Below are 22,073 nucleotides of genomic sequence, written 5' to 3' on the forward strand. Positions count from 1 at the left end.
AGAAAGACATCAACATTTTGGATGACATGGTGTTTAGTAAATTATCTGTTTTTTTAAAGAAAATTGACTTTAAATAACAACTTTATTCTCGTTAAATAAAAACTTAATTCTCGTTAAATAACGACTTTATTCTTGTTAAATAATTATTTTATTCTCGAAATTATATTTATTCAGAATTTTTTCTCCTTAAATTATGACTTTATTCTCTAATTTTAATGACTTTGATTTTGAGATTGTTTTTTATTTTAGCTTGGCCCTAATCCTCTTTCGTAGTTTACAGACGTTTTTACAGAAGAATCAGGTGCAATATTTCAGAACACCATTCACTGTGATATTTGTCTGGCAGTTGGGATATTTTTTGAGTGCTGTACTGTTAAAAAAATCACTTGAAAGGTTTGTTGGGTGCATACAGAACGGCTTAAAGCTTTCAGGTTTTTTTTTTTTGAGGGCTCATTTGTGATGAATCCTCAGAGAGATTGTGAACACTGAGGCTAAATGAGCTATTGCCTGTGAGTCTGCTGCTACATTCCCCTCTGCCACAATGACTGTGCCTGTATGTCACTTGTTAAAAGGGACCTGAACATTTCCTTGTAGGTCACTCAGAATATCTCTCCATCTCTCTCCCTTTCTCTCTCTCTCTTGTGTTCTTTCTGAGCTGGTTGTGATGGGGTCAGTGCAGAGGTGTGCGAGATGCTGTCGGGGCAGATGAGAGTCTTTTGATTTATTATAGCTATCAGTACTGCACAGTTTCAACCTAAATCATAACTATTATTAAATGAATTAAAGTGCCCACATGCTGCTTCTTTATACAGTACTTTATGTGTACCTTCTACCTATGTTTATTAAGAAATTATTAAAAAGTTTTGTACTTTATATTAGGGATGCACCAATACCACTTTTTTGGAATACGAGTACGAGTACTTGCATTTCAGTACTTGCCGATACTGATACTGAGTACTTAATAAAAAAACATGATTTAAATTTACAGGTAACAGCTTTAGTCATATAATTTAACAAAAAAACAAAGGACTAGTTTTCCAGTTTGTTGTAAACTCTGCCTCTTTGGACAACACGAGGCATTAACCCCTTACACGCCGCTCAAACATAGACATTTCTCAGACCGTGGTATCGATTCCAGGTATCGGGGGACTTTTAACGAGTACAAGTACTTTAGAAAATGTGGTATCGAGGCCGATACCAGTATCGGTGCATCCCTACTTTATATGTAATACATGGTAAGCAATATGAATATTTTGTTTAATAAGCAACCTGGCATGAGTAACATAAAATGATGAGTACTAAAGATAATTACCTTTATACCAAAGTAATTTCTTGTAAGCAGCCTTCTTTAATTGTCTTTTGCAAAGGCATCTGGTACTGCAATTATGCCTGGTATAATAATATAATAATAATTTATTTCGAACTAATAAATATCTAATAAACAAAACAACATAAAAACATTTCACATTTCAACTCGTTTCGAAAAGGGATAGGTAGCCCAAGGTTTATCAAATCCTATCCCCAATAATTACCTATACAAACTCATATCAAACAATATAAATCAATCAAATAATATATACATATGTTTAGGGTGTTTGCTTTCAGCCCAAATTTTGCCTTGTTTTAGTCAAAATTGCTTGCTGGGATCAGGTGAAGTCATATATTTAGTCACCCCAGGGGCATGACCACTATTCACACACAATCCATCTGGTTTCGAATTCCCAATTTTCAATCTTATTTCTCTTTCTCTCTATCAGGAGCTATGCGATGATCCTCATTTGTTTGTGGATGGGATCAGCGCCCATGACCTGCATCAAGGGCAGCTGGGAAACTGCTGGTTTGTGGCGGCCTGCTCCAGCTTGGCTTCCCGAGAATCCCTGTGGCAGAAAGTAAGTACGGCATGTTTGAGCTTTGCTCTTTTGATGTTAACCATCTGACTGAAACAAATGTAGTGTGGAAAATGGTGTCAAAATATGTGGGGGAAATGCAGGTGCATTTGCTGATTTTCAGTCTGAAAAATCTCAGCTTCAGTTTAAACTGAGACTTACAAGTGATTAAGAAATTGAAGTATACCACCTCACTCATCATCATAATTGCGTTTTGTTTCTTCTGCTTTGTTTGGTTTAAATTTCTAAATGTTAAGATTCTGCCTTCCTGTATCCTCCCCAGGGCGTAAGGTGTTTTCCTTCTGCTTGAGGATATATTTCCTCTTCCCTAGAAACACACATCATCATGAAGGGACTGACTCATGGGGCTTTCCTATGTGACTTCTCTTCTCAGTCCTGTCATTTGTTTTGCTGACACAGTTGAATAAATGAGTGTCTGGGCTGCTGTCCATGCCCTGTATCTCTGGTCTTATTTCACAAAATATTAAGGAGACTTCGAATTCCTTCAGCAGATGTATTATTGTGGTACTTTAATACTACAGATAAGTCTACACCTCTGAGCTTACTGCCTTGCACTGCATTCATCAATTCTAATGTAAAGGTTTTTTTGTTTGTTTATTATTTTGTTAAGGCTAAGGCTATATTCATGGTGAGAACCGGATAATCTACACAGAAGTTTATCTACAGTATACACAAGTTAATAAACTGTATATACAAGTTGGGTAAGGACAATGAAGCATCTCTAGTTCATCTAACCTGCATGTCTTTGGACTGTGGGAGGAAATTGGTGTACCCAGAGTAAACCCACGCTGACATGGAGAAAAAGCAAACTCCTCTGACATAAAAAAGACATACACTGCATTTACAGAGTTAAACATTTGATTCTTAAGCCCGATTTATAGTCGTGCGTAAGATCAACGCCGTAGGCTATCTATAGCTTGTGCGTAGCTCTGCGTAGCCTGACGTGCACCTCGCAAAATTTTTAACCGCGCATCAGTTCTACTCACAAGGGCTGTGATTGGTCCACCAGAACCCCTCCCGTCAGGTAAAAAAAAACCTGCGTCATGGGTATTTCCGTTTGCGACGGTGAAAACAAAGATAAGCCAAGTTGAGGAGTGATTTAACTCAAACTGCAACAAAAGTCACAGTTTATTTACTTCCATCATTGCTGGTCTTCTCAAATCATACACAAAAAGTTGCTGTTTCTTCTTCGTTTGTGGGTTAACTTGCCATCTTCTTCTTTTTTGATGGTCGCGCTGCTACTGTGGTTACACGCGTGGATACTGCCTACCAGCGGTCTGCTGTTTGAGAGTATAGTTCCTAGCCATATCTGCCTAGAAAATCACAACTTTTAATTTTCCTTCGGTCTTAGTACACGATGCAACTACAGATAAGTTAAGTTTTAAATAGGAAAAATATTGAGACTCTTTGGTTATTTTTTAGCGCAATGCTAATGGTGTAATCAGATTCAATAGATTGTGCTACGCTATGCTAAAAGTGGTACAGCCAGACCCGGAGATCAGCTGAATGGATTCCAAAATGGCAAAAATCAAATGTTTAACTCTAGGGAAAATTAGCATATCTAAAAAAAGTGAAATCTCCCTGTAAGGTCCCTTCTAATAGAAACAAAGCACTCAGGTTGTAAACGGTTATACAAACTCTAAATTCAGAGAATTTGAAGGTGTGGATGATTCAGGTTCTCTCACTTTGAGGTCTTCAACTTTATGAAGCACTCAGTGCTGTCTGGACTCGAGTCGTCTTCAAAGGCGAAAAGAAAATACAAGGTCTCAAACATTTGCTGGTTTGAGTACAGTACACGCGCATTCTTTTAATGACTGTACATGTAGACACCAGTTACTTGTTGTTTCTTGTCTTCTTATATTAAGGCTTGCTATTCACAGTCTGACCTTCTCACTTGGCTTTTTGCTGATGTATTCTACAATGTGAACGCTATAATGACTTTAACTTATTTCACAGTGTGGGTTTCTGTTTAGCAACAATGGTTGCAATGGGTTTTCCTAAAAAGGAATCTGGGAATCTGTATTTGCTGCATGTATGTTTGTTTCACACTGCTGTCAGTAGAGCTTGTCTGGATGACACAGGAGAGGATTCTGTTAGAGGTGAACAGAGATGTGGGCTGATGTGTCCCCTCACCCTGTACAGTACCTGAGCAGAGATAATGGACCTGCTCCTCTTGGAACAATTACCACAGAGGTGTACTCGAAATCTAATCTCTGCACTCTCCCAGAGGACTGGGTCAAGATGAAAGAGATTTAGTTGTCCTATACAGCTTCCACATCACCCTGATATCCTACCAACAGCACACCTGCAGTGTGTAGGAAAGCATAGGTCAGCTTTTTTTGACCTGCACTCATGAACATTTTAAATGATAAAAGCACTGACCTGATTGATCAGAAACAACACTAAACAATATAATGCTCTTACAAGGATGCTATTTTATTGCTTTCCTTGCAATTTACAGTTTTGAAGCAATCCTGCATCCACTCAGCAATGGATTTTTCAGGGAATAATGATTTTTGTTATTTTAATATTTCTAAATCAAATTGTAAAACCTTTTTTTTTTTGCTAAACTAGTTTTTTAAATGATTTATTCAGGTAGCAAGAGTAAACTGCCTCTAGCTAATACATCCTGTATACACTCTTCAAAAAACAACTTATGGATGATTTATTTTTCCTGTCTGTCTCATGTTAGGTTATCCCTGACTGGAAAGACCAGGAATGGGATACGGAGAAGGCAGACTCCTATGCCGGCATTTTCCACTTCCGCTTCTGGCGGTTTGGTGAATGGGTGGACGTGGTGATAGATGACCGTCTTCCCACATTGGATAATCAGCTGGTGTACTGCCATTCAAATGACAGCAATGAGTTCTGGAGTGCCCTTGTAGAAAAGGCATATGCCAAGTAAGCAGTTTAACCAGTAGACCAGATTTGTGCACTGACATAGCACATTTGAATACATTTTTAGCAAGAAGTAAAAAAACAATACTTTGTTAAAGGGGTCATGGCATGAAAATCTGATTTTTTCCATGTTTAAGTGCTATGATTGGGTCCGCAGTGCTTCTATCAAACTAGAAAATGTGAAAAAGATCAACCCAGTAACTTAGTTTTGGTAAACCATTCTCTACAAGCACATGTGAAATTTGGCTCTCCTTATGATGTCATAAGGAGCTCTTATTATAATAATACCACCCCTTAATCTGCACTATCCAACCACAGCACTGCCATTTAGTGCAGAGAGAAAGAGAGAGAGAGAGAAAATAATTCACAGCACAATTGAGTTTCAATTTCAACAAACCACCATCATTGTGATCAGTGTTTGCACTTCAACTGCTAATTTGCATTTTAAAGGACACACCCAAAATGGCACATTTTTGCACACACCTACAAAGTGGCAATTTTAACATGCTATAATAAATTATCTATATGCTATTTTGAGCTAAAATTTTACATATGTGCTCTGGGGACACCAAAAATTTATTTGACATCTTAAAAAAGTCTTGTGACATGGCCCCTTTAACATAATATTTTAAAGACTATAATGTGATATAAGTTCTTTACTTATGCCTGTGAAGAGTTTATGGTTGCTATGAAGCCCTGGATGGTGGAAACACAGCCGATGCTCTGGTGGACTTTACTGGGGGCGTGTCGGAGCCCATGGATCTCTTGGAGGGCCAGTTTGCTCAGGATGAAGTTGCCAGGAACCAGCTGTTCGAGAGAGTGCTCAAGGTCCACAATCGAGATGGTCTCATCAGTTGCTCTATCAGGGTGAGATGGATACCATACAAAGCTTTTTATAATTATATTGGTTAATATACCCTACATTTAATTCCTATTTGTGCAGTCTTAGTTCCTGGCATTTATACACATTTTTAGGGTTTTTACTACTGTGCATGTTCTTGATTAGCATGCAACTCACATCTGTCGAAGTTTGTATTGAGACACAATTCCATCTGTTTATACTTCCATCCGTCATTGTCTCTTTGCTTAAATTCAGACATTATGTGAGGCTGTTGTACTATGTGGAGGATACACGTGTCACTGCATTCATTGGTTTAGAAAATGCTGTGTTGGGCACGCAACAGAGTCCCTTATAATTCGCAGCTCAGCTTCTTGAAGAGTTGAGTGTAATTGCACTCCGTCCTTCCTTCCAACCTAACAGTGATTATGCTGACAGAATTATTCATGTCTCATAAAGCTTATAAGCCTGTGCATATCGTCAAGTTCATTCCTGTGCTCACTGGCTTGCTTCCTACTGATTAACAGCATCATATTTCACCGTACCATGAAATGACAGTCCGTGTTTTTTAAAATCAATAATTTACAAGCAGCGCATTCGCTTGCATTTTAATCAGGGCAATCGGTGCTATGTTTGATTATGCTTTTGGGAGGACTCTGGAATTGAAACTCAGCTGCAATTAATTGGATTTTGACTGCTTTTTGGCCAGGCAACCACTGTGGAGGATATGGAGGCTAGATTGGAATGTGGCCTGGTTAAAGGCCATGCCTATGCAGTGACTGATGTTCGCAAGGTCCGCCTGGGACATGGCCTGCTGGCCTACTTTAAGTCAGCGAAGCTACAGATGATCCGCATGAGGAATCCCTGGGGGGAGAAAGAGTGGAGTGGACCCTGGAGTGATAGGTGAGTCTGCCCCCTTCTGGCTTGGAGTTCATTTACATTTGTGCGTTTGGTAGACGCTTTTATTCAAAGCAACTTGGAGTGCATTCAGGCTACATATTTATAGTATGCATGCATGTTCCTAGGATTGAACCCATCACCTTTTGTATTTCTTCTGTATAGCTCAGTTGTAGTGCATTGCGTTAGTAGTGCAAAAGGTCATGGGTTTCATCTCAAAGAACACACATACTGCTAAAAATGTATACTTTGAGTTATTTCGGATAAAAGGCGTAAATATATATGTATACGTAATCCGATGCTCTATGAACTGAGCTATGGGAAAGTCTTAAAACTTTAATGGGATAGTTTACCTAATCGTTAAATGGTTCTGGGGGATGCTGGTTTGTCCACATGGGCACCACAGCTCAATGTGTCAGAAGCAGAGTACTTCTCCCCATATTCTGTATAATCTCTGCAAACATAAAGGATTGTGACAGTGGTCACGTACAGAAATGATTTATCCTTTGCAGTCTCCACAATGCCTGCAAAGTAGTGTTACATGTCCTGAGAGAGTAGAAAAGTCATTTCTGTCTTCCCCTCTGAGAGGATTCCAGTATAAATAACATGGATCTGAAGTGTCTGCTCGCAATCCCGGCTGCTGTGAAATTGAGATATCAAGCTAAGCAGGCCGGTAAAAATAAGATGCTTTGATTGAAACAGAGAAGTCCAGGGGTGTTTAGACATTCATCGCCTCTCATTTAAATAACTGCGCTCTTGTATGATGCCTCCTACCCTACATTTCCACCACTGGAGGGTAGAATGAAATAGGGGCTTTGCTTTTAGTTCTTTCTCAGTCTGCTACTGTTATAGCTGGAGTTATATTGGCCTCTAAATTATTTACTGGCTAGCCAGAAGGATCTTATTGAGAAGAAAGTTGTCTTTCTTCAAACTTTTGCCTGTTGAATTATTTATTCAGGGCTTGATTGCTGTAATTTGTGAGTTGCTCCATTCTGTCACGACGTTCTGAAAGCTAATTTTATCACGTGATGTTAAAAGAAGCAGGCTGTTTTGAGTGTGTGGTTGTATCTCACGGCATTGAGTGATGTATGATCTGTATCGTAGCTCAGAAGAGTGGAAGAAGGTGAGCAAGAGTGAGAGAGAGAAGCTTGGCGTCACCGTTCAGGACGATGGAGAGTTTTGGTGAGGGTCACTTTGTTCTTACCGTTTGTAGAACTCTAGAACCCAGAGGAACCCAAACCATCTTCAGTGTTTGGTAAGAAATCCAGTGTGGTCTGAAAACTGAAAACGAAAGATCAGTATAAAAATATTAGTCAACATTTCTGACTCTCTTTTTGGTTTTTGGTGCATTTGCTGGTTTAGTCTGTGACCTATAAATCTTCTGTCATGAATGTCATGAACATGAAGGAGATTTTATGCACGTTTATGACAGCTGTCATTAAGTGTGATTTTTAAATTATGTCATTTTTAATGCAGAGATGACATTGTTGATATGTCTTTGTCATGACAACTTGACATTACCAAGACAACATAGTTGACCAATTTTTACCAGTGATACAAAGTAAATTTGTCATTAAAATGTCATTAAGTGTTAATACTCGGTCAAATAGTTCTATAACAGCATCATGAATATTTTTCTTGACCTCAGCTACAGTGGTACAAATATAATTTGTCATTAAAATGTCATGAAGTGTTAATACTATTTGAAATAGTTTTATAACAATGTCATGAATATTTTTCAGTTCATAATGTTTTTTTTTCCTCCAGGTGATAGAGAAATAAAATCCAATAATGATAATATAAATTGTAGAACATTGTATTTTATTGCATCAGACTGATTCACCTAAAATTAAATGAAAACAGTACAATAATGGTGTCAGAATCCTGCCGGATCCTGTTGGTATTTAGATCTAGTTTAGCATGGCAGGGTTCTGACAGTACATATGTTCTATGTGGGAAATGTGTGGTTGTAGTATTGGTTTATTCCGACCACGCATTTCCCGGGTCTCGTCACTTTTTCCCCGATCCCTTACTTGTAATTATGGTGCGTTCCAGGCAGGTTTTTAAACCCGTGAGTTACGACTTCAAAACCACGACTCACGACCCTATGCGTTCCAGGCAGCCTGTAACTCGTGTTTTTACAACCTTCTACCGGTGAAAGTGCTCTGGAACGGCAGTCAAACCCGTGACTTCCCACCCGTGAACTCGTACTAGATCGATGTACTCCCAGTTCAAAGTCGTGAGTCGTGGTTTTGAAGTCGTGAGTTACGGGTTACAGGTTGCCTGGAACGCAGCATTATTTTCAGGTGTATGTAATTTACTTTCTCCCTATTTAAGAGTCCTTGTGTTTGTCGTCCATTGCACGTTCGTCCTGTTTTATGCCTTGTCTCATGCCCTGTCGGTTCCTGTGAGTTTTTGATGTTTATAGTCCTGATCTGTGTAATTTGTTGAAGAGTTTATTGTTAGTTTTTGTCCAGTTTAGTATTAGTTTAGTGTCGTGTTTCCCTAGTCTTGTTTTGCCCCCTCGTGGGTTTTGTTTTCCTGTTTATCCCTGTGTTTTGTAATAAATCCCTTTGTTTTTACGTCCGCATCTGGGTTCGTGTTTTGTGTTTCCCCATTTCCTGACAAATGGGTTAAGCCATGCAGCGTTGAGTCCATATCGCTGGAAAAACAGTTAATTACATTACATTCATTACATTAATTACATTTTTTGCTGTTTTACTTCTGTGTCAGAACTCTCTGTGTGAGGAAGAAGTTGTTCTGTTAGTTGTCAGTTTTTAATTTATTGTGCACATACGTAAAGTTGAGTATATAGTTTTGACGTGTCTGTTGCATTTTGTTAAAGTATTTAAAATTATTTGACACAGTATTCAAACTTAGTGACATTTAAATGACAAGTTCAATTTATACCACTGTAGTTGAGGTCAAGAACAATATTTATGATGCTGTTATAAAACTCTTTGACAGATGTGTTACCCCATAAAGCTAGGTCGTTTCTTAAGTTTGATGTCATGTTTTTGACAGATTTATGACAAGTTATGATGTATTGGTATGTAAAGTTTTCATAACAAAGACAATGTCATATTTTCATTAAAAATTACATAATTGAACAAATGACACTTAATGACAGTTATAAATAAAATCTCTGTCATGTTCATGACACCTGTCATGTCATGATTATAAAGATGTCATGTTAGTCTTATGCACACCCCTTCAAGTAAAGTGTTACCTCATGATTCAGCTAATTAGTTATTTAATCCCAGATTATTAGTGTGATGTCTTACTTTAGAGCCTACTGTGTCTTATAAACACATTCAGTTTCTCTAATATCCAGCTATTTTTTTTTCCCGCCGGCTTTGAACTCCATCACCAGGATGAACTTTGAAGATTTCTGTCACTACTTTACCGACCTGATTCTGTGTCGATTGATAAACACATCCTACTTGAGTATTCACAAGACCTGGGAAGAAGAGGTAATGAGGGGCTCCTGGATCCATCGAGACGAGCCTCTCCGTAACCGTGCAGGAGGCTGTATTAACCATAAAGCCACATTTCTACAAAACCCACAGGTCAGTGTGTCTACGTGTGTATGTTAGATCGTAAAATGATGTTTTTGGTTTGGAGATATTTAAATCTCTTGGGTTCCATTTGAGTTTCACACATTTCTGTCTGCAGTATGTTTTTGATGTGAGAAAAGTGGAGGACGAGGTGCTAATCTGCCTGCAGCAAAAGGAACGCAGAGCAACTCCCAAAGAGGGCAAAGGCGAGAATCTGGCCATTGGATTTGACATTCACAGGGTACAGAATACATGTGCTTCTAATAATAGCCACATTCACGCTAGAAACCTGTTAAATGTAGAGAAATTCTCTATTATTTTCCAAAACGTAAAAACATCACATTATGGAACATTATACATTCTGCCTGCTGAATACAGTTTATGAAATTAAAATGATAAATTATATAAAATCATAAATATAAATCAAGCTCATATAAAGCCTCTTCCTGACCACCAGGTGGAGTTGAATAGAAAATACAGAATGCACTCAGCTCAGCAGAAGGTCGCAGGTTCAATCTACATCAACTCTCGCTGTGTCTTTCTAAGAAAAGAGCTAAAGGAGGGGCGTTACGTCATTATCCCCACAACCTTTGACCCCTGTCAAAAAGGAGAGTTCCTGCTCCGTGTCTTCACTGACGTGCCTTCTGACTGCAAGTAAAGTAGCTTTTAGATCTCAGATGAGGAGACCTTTCTGTGTTATGTTCTGAATCACCACTTCCATAAATGAAAAAATATCATGGAAATAATATCCAGGTACAATGGCTGATATGCTTCTTCATGGTGTTTTTACAGAGAGTTAACTCTAGATGAGCCTCCGCAGACATGCTGGACGGGTATGTGTGGTTACCCTCAGCTGGTCACACAGGTGCATGTGCTAAGTGCCGAGGGCCTCGAAGGTCAAGACTCCAATGGAGGTATGTCTACTATATTTTTGCAGGGCACATGTTTGAATTGTGCCACTCAATTGGCTTAGATGTCAACCCTATTAATCTACCTTAATAAAACATTACCTTAATTTAGTTAATCTTTAAACAATAATTCTGTTTTTATTTTGACTATACGATCCATGTACATTATTTGTATTAGAATATCAGAGACTATTATGTCACATAATACTGTATGTTATCTGACTGAATGTTTCTTCTTCAGCTTCTGACCCGTACGTGATCATTACCTGTGAGGGGGAGAAGGTCCGCTCTCCCGTGCACAAAGACACACGCTGCCCAAATTTTGACATCAAGGGAATATTCTATCGCAAAAAGCCAAAGGAAGGCATTCACATTGAGGTAAGCTGGAAATATATAATAAAATTTCTTTTTCCTATGCTCCAACCATAAAAGCTCTCATTTCCTTTATTGACTACGCTGTTCCTCTGTCCTCTTACCGTATTTCTGCATTTCTTCTTTCTTTTCTCTTCTGCTTGACTCCTTTTCTCTGTGATGAACTCAGATCTACAATAAGAATGTGATTGTTGACACCTTCCTGGGTCAGGTGACTCTCTTTAGTGACCCAAACGACCGTCAAGAGCAGCACACAGTCCACCTAAAAGACAAGGGCAGTCGTCAAGACAACAACCTACCCGGCACGCTGACTGTGCGTGTTATCACCTGCACCACTTTAATCCACATCTGATCATAAACCAAAACATGACCCCATTCTTCCCATCATTTCACACACTCTGCCTGGGTTCCTCATCTATTTATCATGTTACCCACGATGCCTTGTGTGAGCCCATCATTTCTTTTCGTTTAACCAAAAATTAATATACCATAATTATTGTCTCACTTTCATGTTGTTACAAACCTGTACGTTGCATTATTTGGGAAAATGTTTGTAGATTTATGCTCCAAAATAGACAAATAGTCTATATGACTTATTGTGCACTATATTCCAAGTCATTTGAAATATACAATGGCTTGTTTAAAATTAAAGTTTGATAATGTTTCCTTGAAATGAGCTGTTAACCTAAGAACTGCTGTGATGGGATCTTCAAGTACCAAGATCTGTTCGAATCATTCTTCTTAGCCGATTCTTTTCAAGGATCTGAGCAGCTTAAGTAATTTATTTACAAGCGTTATTGCTATCTGAAAATAGTTGTGTAAAGATCGATCAATATTTGGGGCGTTCCACAGGGAAAATAACAGCATATGGGTTTGTAACTTGATGAGTGGATGAAGAGCTCAGATGCAAAAGATGCTGAACGCCTCCTCCTCTAATATCAATGATATTGACCAAATGCTCTCAGCACGTATTTTAGGTTCATCAAAAACTTTTGCTTCAATTCAGGCCTCGTGCCATTTAGAAATACCGGTTTGTTGGCAGAATCCGTTAAATGCCATGATGATTTTTCAGCAAAGCCCTTTAAGTGCACAGTAGAAGAATTAAATGATCGACAGCACTTTCACAGAGTTTTTTACCCCGTAAAGAAGGTTTATCGTATATATATATATAGATGTTAACTGAATTTGAGCCTTTATCTTTATTCAGAAAGGACAGTGAAGAGTGAATAGAGACTTTTGTAGGGAAAAAATGCCAAATGGAATAAATACCAATTTCAATTACTGACCTTTTCATTGCCATTTATGTGAACCTAAACATAAAAGTCTGATCAAAAATGCTCATTTACAAGAAAACAGGTCAGACGCACTTAGAGGATTTTGCATCTGAGCTCTTCATATTTTTTTTTTGTCTACTGTTCAGCTTTTAATTACCACATGATCAGATATTCTAATAAAGGGCTATGCATTGATTTTGCATGAGCGGCTGAAGGTGGTCTTAGGTAGAAGTAGAACCCTTAGGAGTCCTAGTCTCAAGATCGGCCACAGTTTAACTTGCCAGGTCAACTCGGTAAACCCAGCCAGGCAGATCACAGTCACAATGTCTCTTTCCATCCCTCCTCTCCTAAACACATTCAGTCATCAAGTATCACTGTGCCCATTCATACAGTTCCCCTCAAGATGTGGAGTGACGCGGAGATCCACCCGATTACAAAGACTTTGACCATTAGCAAGACCTGATCATCTCTTATCTCGCTGGGTTCTGCAGAATCTCCACATACGATGACTCCAGCGCCGCTGTGCCACACCAGACACATCTTCAGATTCTCTGCGTCACATTGCTTAGCAACAGAAGTCTGGAGCTTACTGGAGCACAGAGATTGATTCTCACAGTACTGAAAGCCCACCTAGACTATCTGCAGTGCTGTTTTAACAACGACGCAATTGCCTAAGGATACAATTTGACGTAACAACAATGTCTGTGTAGTTTGATGAAAGTTACACCTTTGTCTTGGGGTTTAAAACAGTGCGGGTGTGTGTTAGGGTGACCAGATGTCCCAGTCCCATATGAATCTATAATTTTGGTCTAATATTTCACTTTATTTTGATTGCTATAAAGTATTAAAATGTTATTACTTTGATTTTTAATACCATAGTACTATTGATGGAATGATAAGAACTTTATACCAAACTGTTGCCATCTCCTCACAATGTTGGGTAATTGTTATTGAAATGATTGACTGAAAATCTTTAAAAAAATGGTCTCTAGCTGTCACTGCACGCAGTACCCTGAAAAGGTCCTAATATGTACCATTTAGGTACAAATATGTATAGATTTTAAGGAACTAAGATGTATCTTTGAGGTACTAATATGCACTCTTTGATACCCTGTGTACCTCTAAGGTACTAATATTAACTCTATATGTTCAATGGTATACTTTTTGAGAGGGCGCTGCCACAGTGACAGCTACTGTATAGAGGACCATTTGGGAAAACTTTTTCTGACATTATACTTTAAAAGTTTTCCTACGTTTTTTTCTTTGTGTAATAGATAATAGTAGATAAATACATTAGCAGTGCAAGAGGTCATCGGTTTATTTCCAGGGAACACACACACTAATAAATTGTATACCTTGAATGCACTGTAAGTTGCTTTGGATAAAAAAAGTATGTCAAATTAGGGTGACCATACGTGCCATTCTTCCCGGACGCGTCTTGGCCAGGATTTCAGTGCGTCTTCCGGAAGTCGTTTTTTTTAACGCATACACCATTCAGTTAAAAACATAAGACATACAATCGTAGTTTCATTCTTACCTTAATATGTAACGGTTGCTGTTCTGTAATAATAATCCTCTGACGTATGCGGTCGACAAATACGACGTCCGGAAGACGCCTCTGGAAAGATGGCACGTATGGTCACCCTAGTCAAATGCATAATTTTTTTACTGTGGTCATCTGGTCACCCCAGCGTGTGTGTGTAATCCGCTCAAGCATAACCTAAAGACCATTTGGAGGTTGTGCATGTGTAAATCAAAAGGAAAACTGTCAGTCTCAGCGGTGCCTAAAGTTTGAAGAGCAGATCTTTGGACCCACAGATATTCTCTGGCTACACCTCACTCTTGCTTTGAGGATTGTGAGACTTTAAATAACAGTTTGTCTGTCTTTATAGTCAGACTCCTGCCAAACAGCATGTGCCATTGTGTTGAACTGCTGCACGATTCAATTCATGGACATTCTGGAGGAGACGTCCTGTGTCTTCTGACTTTCCCTGACTATGATAAATGTCATGTTACTTACAGACTCATGGTGACTGTCATCACCAGCGTTGTGTCCATTTCAATGGCTACTTGTGCTGTTTCACCACTACAATGTTCTGTCTATTCTTTATGACAAGATTTCAGTTACCATGTGATTTTTGGCAGATATGTCTACATCAGCATTTTTAATGATTGGATATGTTTTAGCATCCTCTAATTTGTCTTTAACCTTTTCATGTCAGCTTTACTGTAAGAATATATTTTTCATAGTATGTCGTGCATTTTCTTCTGTTGTCACAAGCCTATTGCAGTTTTTTATATTTTGTGTCAAAAATGCAGCGCACTGATATGAATGAGTAAAGGGCAGATAGTAAAAAGCAGGAAAAATTAGAGCGAGAGAGAGAGAGAGAGAGTACCGTGTTCTATACACCTAACAATGCAGTGCCAATCAGATTAACAGTGTTGGATGACAAGAATTTAAGAAGCCTTCATGCCCACCAGATTGGCCTTTGGCTAAATGTGGCACATCTGCATCTGAGATGCAACTTGATTTATTTCAGGGATGAATGAAGCTTTGATTCGATTTAAGCTTGTTTAAAACTGGATTGAAATCCTCAACATTGGTCCTTATAGGCCAAATTATAATGGTTAAATAGAGGATATAGAAAGCCAAATTTATAATATGTGTATGAATTGAATTGACAGAATGGTTAAGAAAGCAAGCAAGTGTTACTGAGCAGGCTGTAAAAATATTTGTGGTTCATCTTAAAAAAGTAAGTTACTTGCTTGCCTTCAAATTTTGAGTTCACTCAATTTAAAAAAAAATGAGTTGACTCAAATTGTTGTGTATATTTTTTTGTTTAATAATTTCAAAATTTGAAGGCAACCAGGTAACTTACTTTTTTAAATTGAAATAAATAGCCTTAAATATTTTTTTTGCTGTGGAAGGTTGGACACTACACCGCTTTATTATTCTTTTCCAATACTTCATCTAAAGATTACTCTATATAGAGTTTTTTTTTTTTTTTTTTTTTATTTATTCATTGCTTATTGAGAATGCTGTGAAAAATACCACTGTGCCATTTAGAGCCAAATGCATTTCCAATTATATTTTCTCTCTATTTTTGCCAAATAACAAGTTATCATTTTTGTTAAAGTTCCAGTACTTTTAATGCCAAACATGTTCTGATTGTTTTGTTTCTGTTTTGTTTGTTGTTTACAGTATTTGTGATTTAAAACAAAGCTAATTTAAATCTTATGCCCATAAGAATGACATAAATGGGGCATACTTCAGATTTTTAGCATTAGTATCTAAAATCTGGATCTTAAAGGTCCCGTTCTTTCTGTGTTTTTGAAGCTTTGATTGTGTTTACAGTGCGCAATATAACATGTGTTCGTGTTTCATGTGTAAAAAAACTCGGTATTTTTCACACAATTTACTTATTTGTATACCGCTGTTTTCACTGTCCTCAAAACGTGCTGATGTCTTTCTTGTTCTATGAAGTCCCTCCTTCAGAAATAAGTAACGAATTCTGATTGTGTAGTTTGTTTAGGGTGTTTTTATTCGATGGCAGCTTAGCTTGCTGTTCGCTTAGCTGGCGATTGACGTATTCCTGTGGGCGGAGTTTAGTCAAAAAACTGATCTACTGACGTCATTAAAGCAGGAAGTAGGACTGTAGTCCAAACCGGCTGTTTGCTGTAGGCTTTGAAAGGCGAATTCTGTTAACGAAAATATATCGCCTGGCAGTGAACTTTGAGCTTTATCATTTTACAGGTATTATTTATACTATTATACAACATTACACACTAACTAGAGTTTAAAAAATAGAATCAGAAAGAACGTGACCTTTAATGCTCCTGCCATATGGAGGCGTAGTCTTGCGCTGCATGCTTTTATTTGTTTACAAAACTAGATTACTTAACCTTCTACGCTGTTCACCCAGGTATTTTGCATAGGCTTGCTTGGAAGCCCAGTTTTACCAGTGCATCATTTTGCATAATTTAATATTATTTTTAGGTTCACCATGCATTGCGTCTTTGGAGATTTTTACAAGACAAGCCTAAATCCTATCCCTCTTGCACTGATCTCATTGAATGGCATTATATGATTCATACTGTATGATCACATTGAATGGCATTCCTGTTACTTGCAGCCTGTGATCAATGACATGGCGTTATTTGCTCTAATCAATGTGATGTACTGGCTCTTTGGCCTTGACTGCTGCATGTACTTTGGCTGAGTGAATCTTTCTTCTCCAACATATGCCGTCACAAATCCCGTCCTGTTTGACTTTGTAGGCATCTTGGTAGCATACAGCCTTAAGAACCAGTGAATGCTTTTGGAGAGGGTCAATTTAATCTCTCTTTGTCCTTTTGATTTTTTTTGACAAGGGTCAGACGTTCATAGAATGAGCTTGTGATACTCTTGTATTTTTTCTGATGATGTTTAAAATGACTTTAAAATGATGTGTATATATATATATATATATAGAAAAATATAAATATCTTGCATGGTATCATTCTATAAAACATTGCTGATATTATCTTTATAATGAATATCTTTTATCAGCATTTTATACACCTTTGTTTACTGTTTTATATCTAGCCATTAAATCTTACGTTTAAAAAAAACAAATGGACAGACTCAAACTATATACTGTATCTTTATTGATTGTAGGATTTCAGTATCTCTGTTTATATTTGTGTTAGATTTTTCGTGTACGTCTCTCCTGGGTTACACTGTGGTTATTTGATATACTTGTTTGAAGTACTTTTTTCTTTTGTATTTTGTCAACTTGTGGCATGACTTTGAAATAAAAGATTGAAATTCTTTCAATCGTAATTGTAATTTTTGCGTGAGTTTCAAAAATTACATTTTTATATTATTATACATTATACATTTATGTTGTTTCAGGCCTTTGTTTTTTTTTCTGTGGAATACAAATGGAGCGGTTTTCCAACTTAAACATACATTACTGTCAAAGTTCAAAATATCTATTACAAGACATCTGTTATTGCTGCTGTATGGGTCATTTTGGATGGTTATTCATGGCTTACGCTTTATTTTACAGTATGTGCCAAGGCTTTGAACCGGTTCACAGAACGAAAACGAAAACCAGAAACTTTTGATGTTTTGAAAGGAATAGAAACAAAACCAGAAACTTTTCAAAAATATATGTTCCGGAACAGAACCGTTTATTGAAAATAATGGTAACTGGTTAATACCGTAATTTTTTCAGTTCTTTGACAAGATTTCTGTGTAATATGACTCAGTGAAGTTCACTTCCGATCAGCCTACCTTTGTGTTATGTAGTAACAGCAACCGTGTATTCTCTCATATTTCTAAATTTGCAACAAATTGTGACAATTGTGCAAATGTGACAGATCAAAGAGTAAAACACGACGCAATGACGTCACATATATGCTAATCGGTGTGTGACGTCATCACCGTCACAGTCTCTCCTAATGATCTGCCTACTTATTTGTATGTCCCACAGCTGACATGGAACGTTACCGGTTCGGGAACTTAATTTTTTTGTTCTAACCGGTTCAGGAACGTCAACTTTAGGGTTGAACCGAAAACCGGAAACGTTAAAATACTGTTTCTGTTCAGAACAAACCAACTGGGAAAAAATTCAGGTTCAAAGCCCTGGTATGTCCACGTACAATGTACTTACCCAACAAAATGTGTGTAACAACGCTTTAAAAAATTATTTTAATGTTAACAAATTATTTAAAAAATCAACTAGTTTTTATAAGTTATGTCAACTTATCACATGTCAAAACTTAAAAACGTAGGTTGAATTGACTTGCATAACCAAGTTGTTATAACTTCATGCTGCATTTTTTTACAGTAAACATGTACTTCATACGGGTTAGTGTTAGTCTTACCTAGTAATTACACAGTTACGTACATAATACATACATGTAAACAACATGTGCTATTTCTATTTACTTTGAATTGTGCCATTTCCCTTTGAACTTAACAGTCTTTTAATAAACCACACCCAGCCTCTGTTTATAGACACAAAAACTTGACCTTTCCCATACCCACTTTGCAGGGCAGATTGAAACATGAAAGAGTAACCGGAAACTAGCTACTGTGCACTTGGCCTGCAGACCTTTGTGTCAAGCCCCTCCCTCCGCCACAATGACCACCCACTGCTTAACCCCGCCTCTCTCTAAGCTGGATCAGCAGTGCAATTGACTGAATGTTGCCACTGCCTAACCCAGCATCCCACAGCAACAGGTACCTTGGCTAAGCGGCCCACAGTGAGGGAGAAATTGGAAAATTCTTAGCTATTTTTGACTCCTACTAAAAAATTTAAACCGACACCTGATTACTTTTTGATCATACAGAACAGCCTGGGACATGAGGAAAGAAAAACAGATATAGGCTAAGGAAGGAAAATACAAAGAAGTGCTACAGCTGGATTCTTCAGTCACTGTGAGGTGAGTGTTTATAATTCATGATTTTTTTAAGGCTTTACAGAAAGCTAGTTATTACAGTTTCTGCCATGCAATCTCTTGACCAGGCCTCTGTTTATCAACAATTGGGCCCCAAAGTCCAGTAGTTAAGATGTTTTAATGCAATACTGTTGGTTCCAAAAAACAATTTTTTTTTCAAGTTTGTGCACCTGATGATTTATCACCTTTCACAATGCATATTGTTCTAAAGGAGTTTTACAAAATAATGCTTTGTAATAATCGCGCCTGGTGTGAAATATTGTTTTTATTTTAGGGCATTATCGAGTCAAGCTTTCACAAAGAATTACCAGTTTTAAAGGAACTTTGCATCAGTGGAACAAGAATAGCCAATCTTTTGTACATAAGAATTAACATAAACATAGCCACAAATCCAGTTATTTGACCTTGAGGCAGTTTCCCAGACAGGGCTTAAGCCTGGTCCCAGACTAAAAATTATATGTTTAAGGTGTCTTAATTGAAAACCGATTGCACTGACATATCTTAAAATATATCTGTGCCATAATTTTGTCTCAAGATACACACCAGTAATGTTTTGGTAAGGTGTGTACTTAAATATCCTAATATAACTAATGCCTATAGTCTTGGCTTAATTTAAACCAACTTCACGTAACCGCCCCGGTGCCCCCTTATGTCTATTTAAATCCCATTTTGAATCCCAAAGTGTGCTTTATAGTTTGTACTGATGTGTGTTTATGTTTCAGATTTTAGAGACTAAATGTATTTATTTTTAATATGTGTTGGATTATTTTGTTTACACAGTGTTTCACATTCATTGTCGTCTGGATTTATGTCATTTAGCTTTAATACTGAATAGCACAGACGCACTTCTGCTTTGACACAGAGGACGTGACTGTGTGAGACTCTATAATCTGCCTCTGGCTCTCAATGAGGTGCTGGCTAAAGCAATTAAGAGGGCCACAAGATTTAAAGACCTTTAGTGAGTCTTGGCTGAGGGCAAATGGCTGGTTATGAAACAATCTACACAAACGTCTGACCTAAGTCTAAAAAAAACATGAGGAATATTAACAGCAGACGTTTACTGCTTCATTAGCACTTCTCTGTATTACGGTTGTGTTATGCTGAAGTTTGGGTGTGCGTTAATAGGTTATTTGACTTTCCAACGGTATTTTAAATGCATCTTTATAGGTCTCATAATATCAGTTGTTTTGGCATTACGCGTAGAGCAAGAAGAAAAGATAGAAAAGGATAAGATCATGATGCAGACAGGATTTAAACCTGTGTCCCGCTGAGCAGGTACAGTAGACAATCTGTTGCATAATGGCTCTGAAGTCATGTCTGTATTTCATACGGTTTCATACAGCATATGTGTTTATATAATTCAAATGGAATTCAGTCCATCCATATAATTCATAGGTATTAACTTTTAATTGTTTAGGATGCTACAGAGGTCAGATGATTCACACGTGCATTGTGGGATGTTATGGTGGTAGAATGCTCCTCAAAAAGACATTTATGGTAGTAAAGTGTGAGATTACATGTGGTCTGAGATTTATGCCAGGATAGCGGTTTACATTCTAATCTTTAATCTCTCATAATGTGCCGGAATAACAATTTGTTGTCTTTTAGGACTACCTGTTATGGTAGATTACATCCTGGGTGACATCATCAAACCAACTTGTTTTGTAAATGTGATTGTCTGCGGTGTATATGCGGTGCGTTGTGTGAATTTCAACTTATTTTGACTTAACATACTGACACACTAACTGACATGTAAAGATGGTTTCAGGAGTAGCAACATAAACAAGCAGCTTTCATGGTAACTTCCGGTAAACTCCACTAAGAATAAATAACAACAAAGTACTTTAAATGTGGTTTATTTATATAACAAGCAAAATAAACAAGACGTAGATTACCAAAACCAAAACATTTGTTATTTTCAAAGAGATATTTGTTATTTAAGTAAAGTTCAGCCCAGATGCGTATCGCGTCACCGCACGTGCCTCAGATAAAACCGCCCATAGCTTAGTGGTTCAGCATTGCGTTAGCAGCACCAAAGGTCATGTGTTCAAATGCACTAAAAGTCATGGTCCTGCTGAATCTAAAAGTGAAATATTTACTCTTCCATATGCCCTATAGGTTTGTCAGTGTTTATGGCACATTGCGGATCTCAAATCAAATAAACCAAACTCAGTATTTATAAATACAGTATATGCAAGCCTTCAATTATTACATTCTTTAAAACAAAACCAGGGTTTTATATTGGGCTTAAACTAAATGAAGAAAATCCATCTTAATCCTCTTATTGAGCATGGTGTGAGGACGCCACATGATGTAACATTGCCTCGATCTTATTCCCCAAACTGCAGTCTCACATTCAAACCAGTCAATGTTACTAATTTGGACCATTTGGATCCTGTAAAAAAATAGATCTGTTATATAGCAGGTATTTGTTTTTGGTGCTAACTCATGACGCAGGTGAGGACTGATGGTGATGCAGTGTTAAGGCACATAAGGAAATGTTTCATCTGGAAAAAGATGGTTTGCATAGCAGCAAGCTTAGCCAGAGAAATCTCTGTAAGCTCCTAAAGAATCCCATCACCCTCCTCTATACTCACCTGACCATCTGACCCACACTGAACCGAAGGTCCTGTTAACCCCTTGGTGACTGAAGCGACATGAGAGTTTGAATCGGTGTGTCTGTATTACAAACTCGAGTGTAACTGTGTGACCTGTACCTGTCTTAGCCAATACTTCTCTACAGGAATTATGCAAATGGGATAACAGTCAAAATATCTAATTTGCATGCCACAGTTATCCATATTACTAGCCAGGTTCTGTGAACTAGAACAATTCTTGTCCATTGTACAAATGTTATGATACAATTGTATATGAATAAAATACTGTTGGGACAGTTATGTTGTCACAAAAGCTGTGAGCACACGTTTCATGTTTAAGAGTATCATGCATACAGTCATTTTATTTCCTTTATGTTG

The 22,073-nt window shown here is 37.6% G+C and overlaps 2 protein-coding genes across 7 annotated transcripts in view; both read left to right on the plus strand.

The window, feature by feature from the left end:
- The window catches only part of capn5b (calpain 5b), a 36,244-nt gene extending 18,777 nt beyond the window's left edge, over positions 1 to 17,467 (plus strand). For 4 of the 6 annotated variants that reach the window (XM_065286863.1, XM_065286862.1, XM_065286865.1 and 1 more), the window contains 12 exons: positions 1,758 to 1,889; positions 4,600 to 4,808; positions 5,480 to 5,672; positions 6,353 to 6,546; positions 7,645 to 7,722; positions 9,914 to 10,109; positions 10,216 to 10,338; positions 10,555 to 10,751; positions 10,890 to 11,011; positions 11,247 to 11,383; positions 11,547 to 11,690; positions 13,044 to 17,467. In XM_065286863.1, the coding sequence (XP_065142935.1) occupies positions 1,758 to 1,889; positions 4,600 to 4,808; positions 5,480 to 5,672; positions 6,353 to 6,546; positions 7,645 to 7,722; positions 9,914 to 10,109; positions 10,216 to 10,338; positions 10,555 to 10,751; positions 10,890 to 11,011; positions 11,247 to 11,383; positions 11,547 to 11,690; positions 13,044 to 13,097 (1,779 nt within the window). In that variant the 3' untranslated portion in view covers positions 13,098 to 17,467. Of the gene's footprint in view, positions 1 to 1,757; positions 1,890 to 4,599; positions 4,809 to 5,479; positions 5,673 to 6,352; positions 6,547 to 7,644; positions 7,723 to 9,913; positions 10,110 to 10,215; positions 10,339 to 10,554; positions 10,752 to 10,889; positions 11,012 to 11,246; positions 11,384 to 11,546 lie in introns of all 6 variants that reach the window. The other 2 variants (XM_065286868.1, XM_065286869.1) reach the window with 2 other exon arrangements.
- Positions 17,468 to 18,877: 1,410 nt separating this feature from the next.
- myo7ab (myosin VIIAb) overlaps positions 18,878 to 22,073 on the plus strand; it is a 36,549-nt gene continuing 33,353 nt past the window's right edge. Inside the window, exon 1 of the mRNA XM_065286871.1 lies at positions 18,878 to 19,083. The gene's annotated coding sequence lies outside the window, so the exon portion shown is untranslated. The remainder of the gene's footprint in view (positions 19,084 to 22,073) is intronic.

Source organism: Paramisgurnus dabryanus, chromosome 18 (genome assembly GCF_030506205.2).
Source record: "Paramisgurnus dabryanus chromosome 18, PD_genome_1.1, whole genome shotgun sequence".
Taxonomy (NCBI): Eukaryota; Metazoa; Chordata; class Actinopteri; order Cypriniformes; family Cobitidae; genus Paramisgurnus; species Paramisgurnus dabryanus.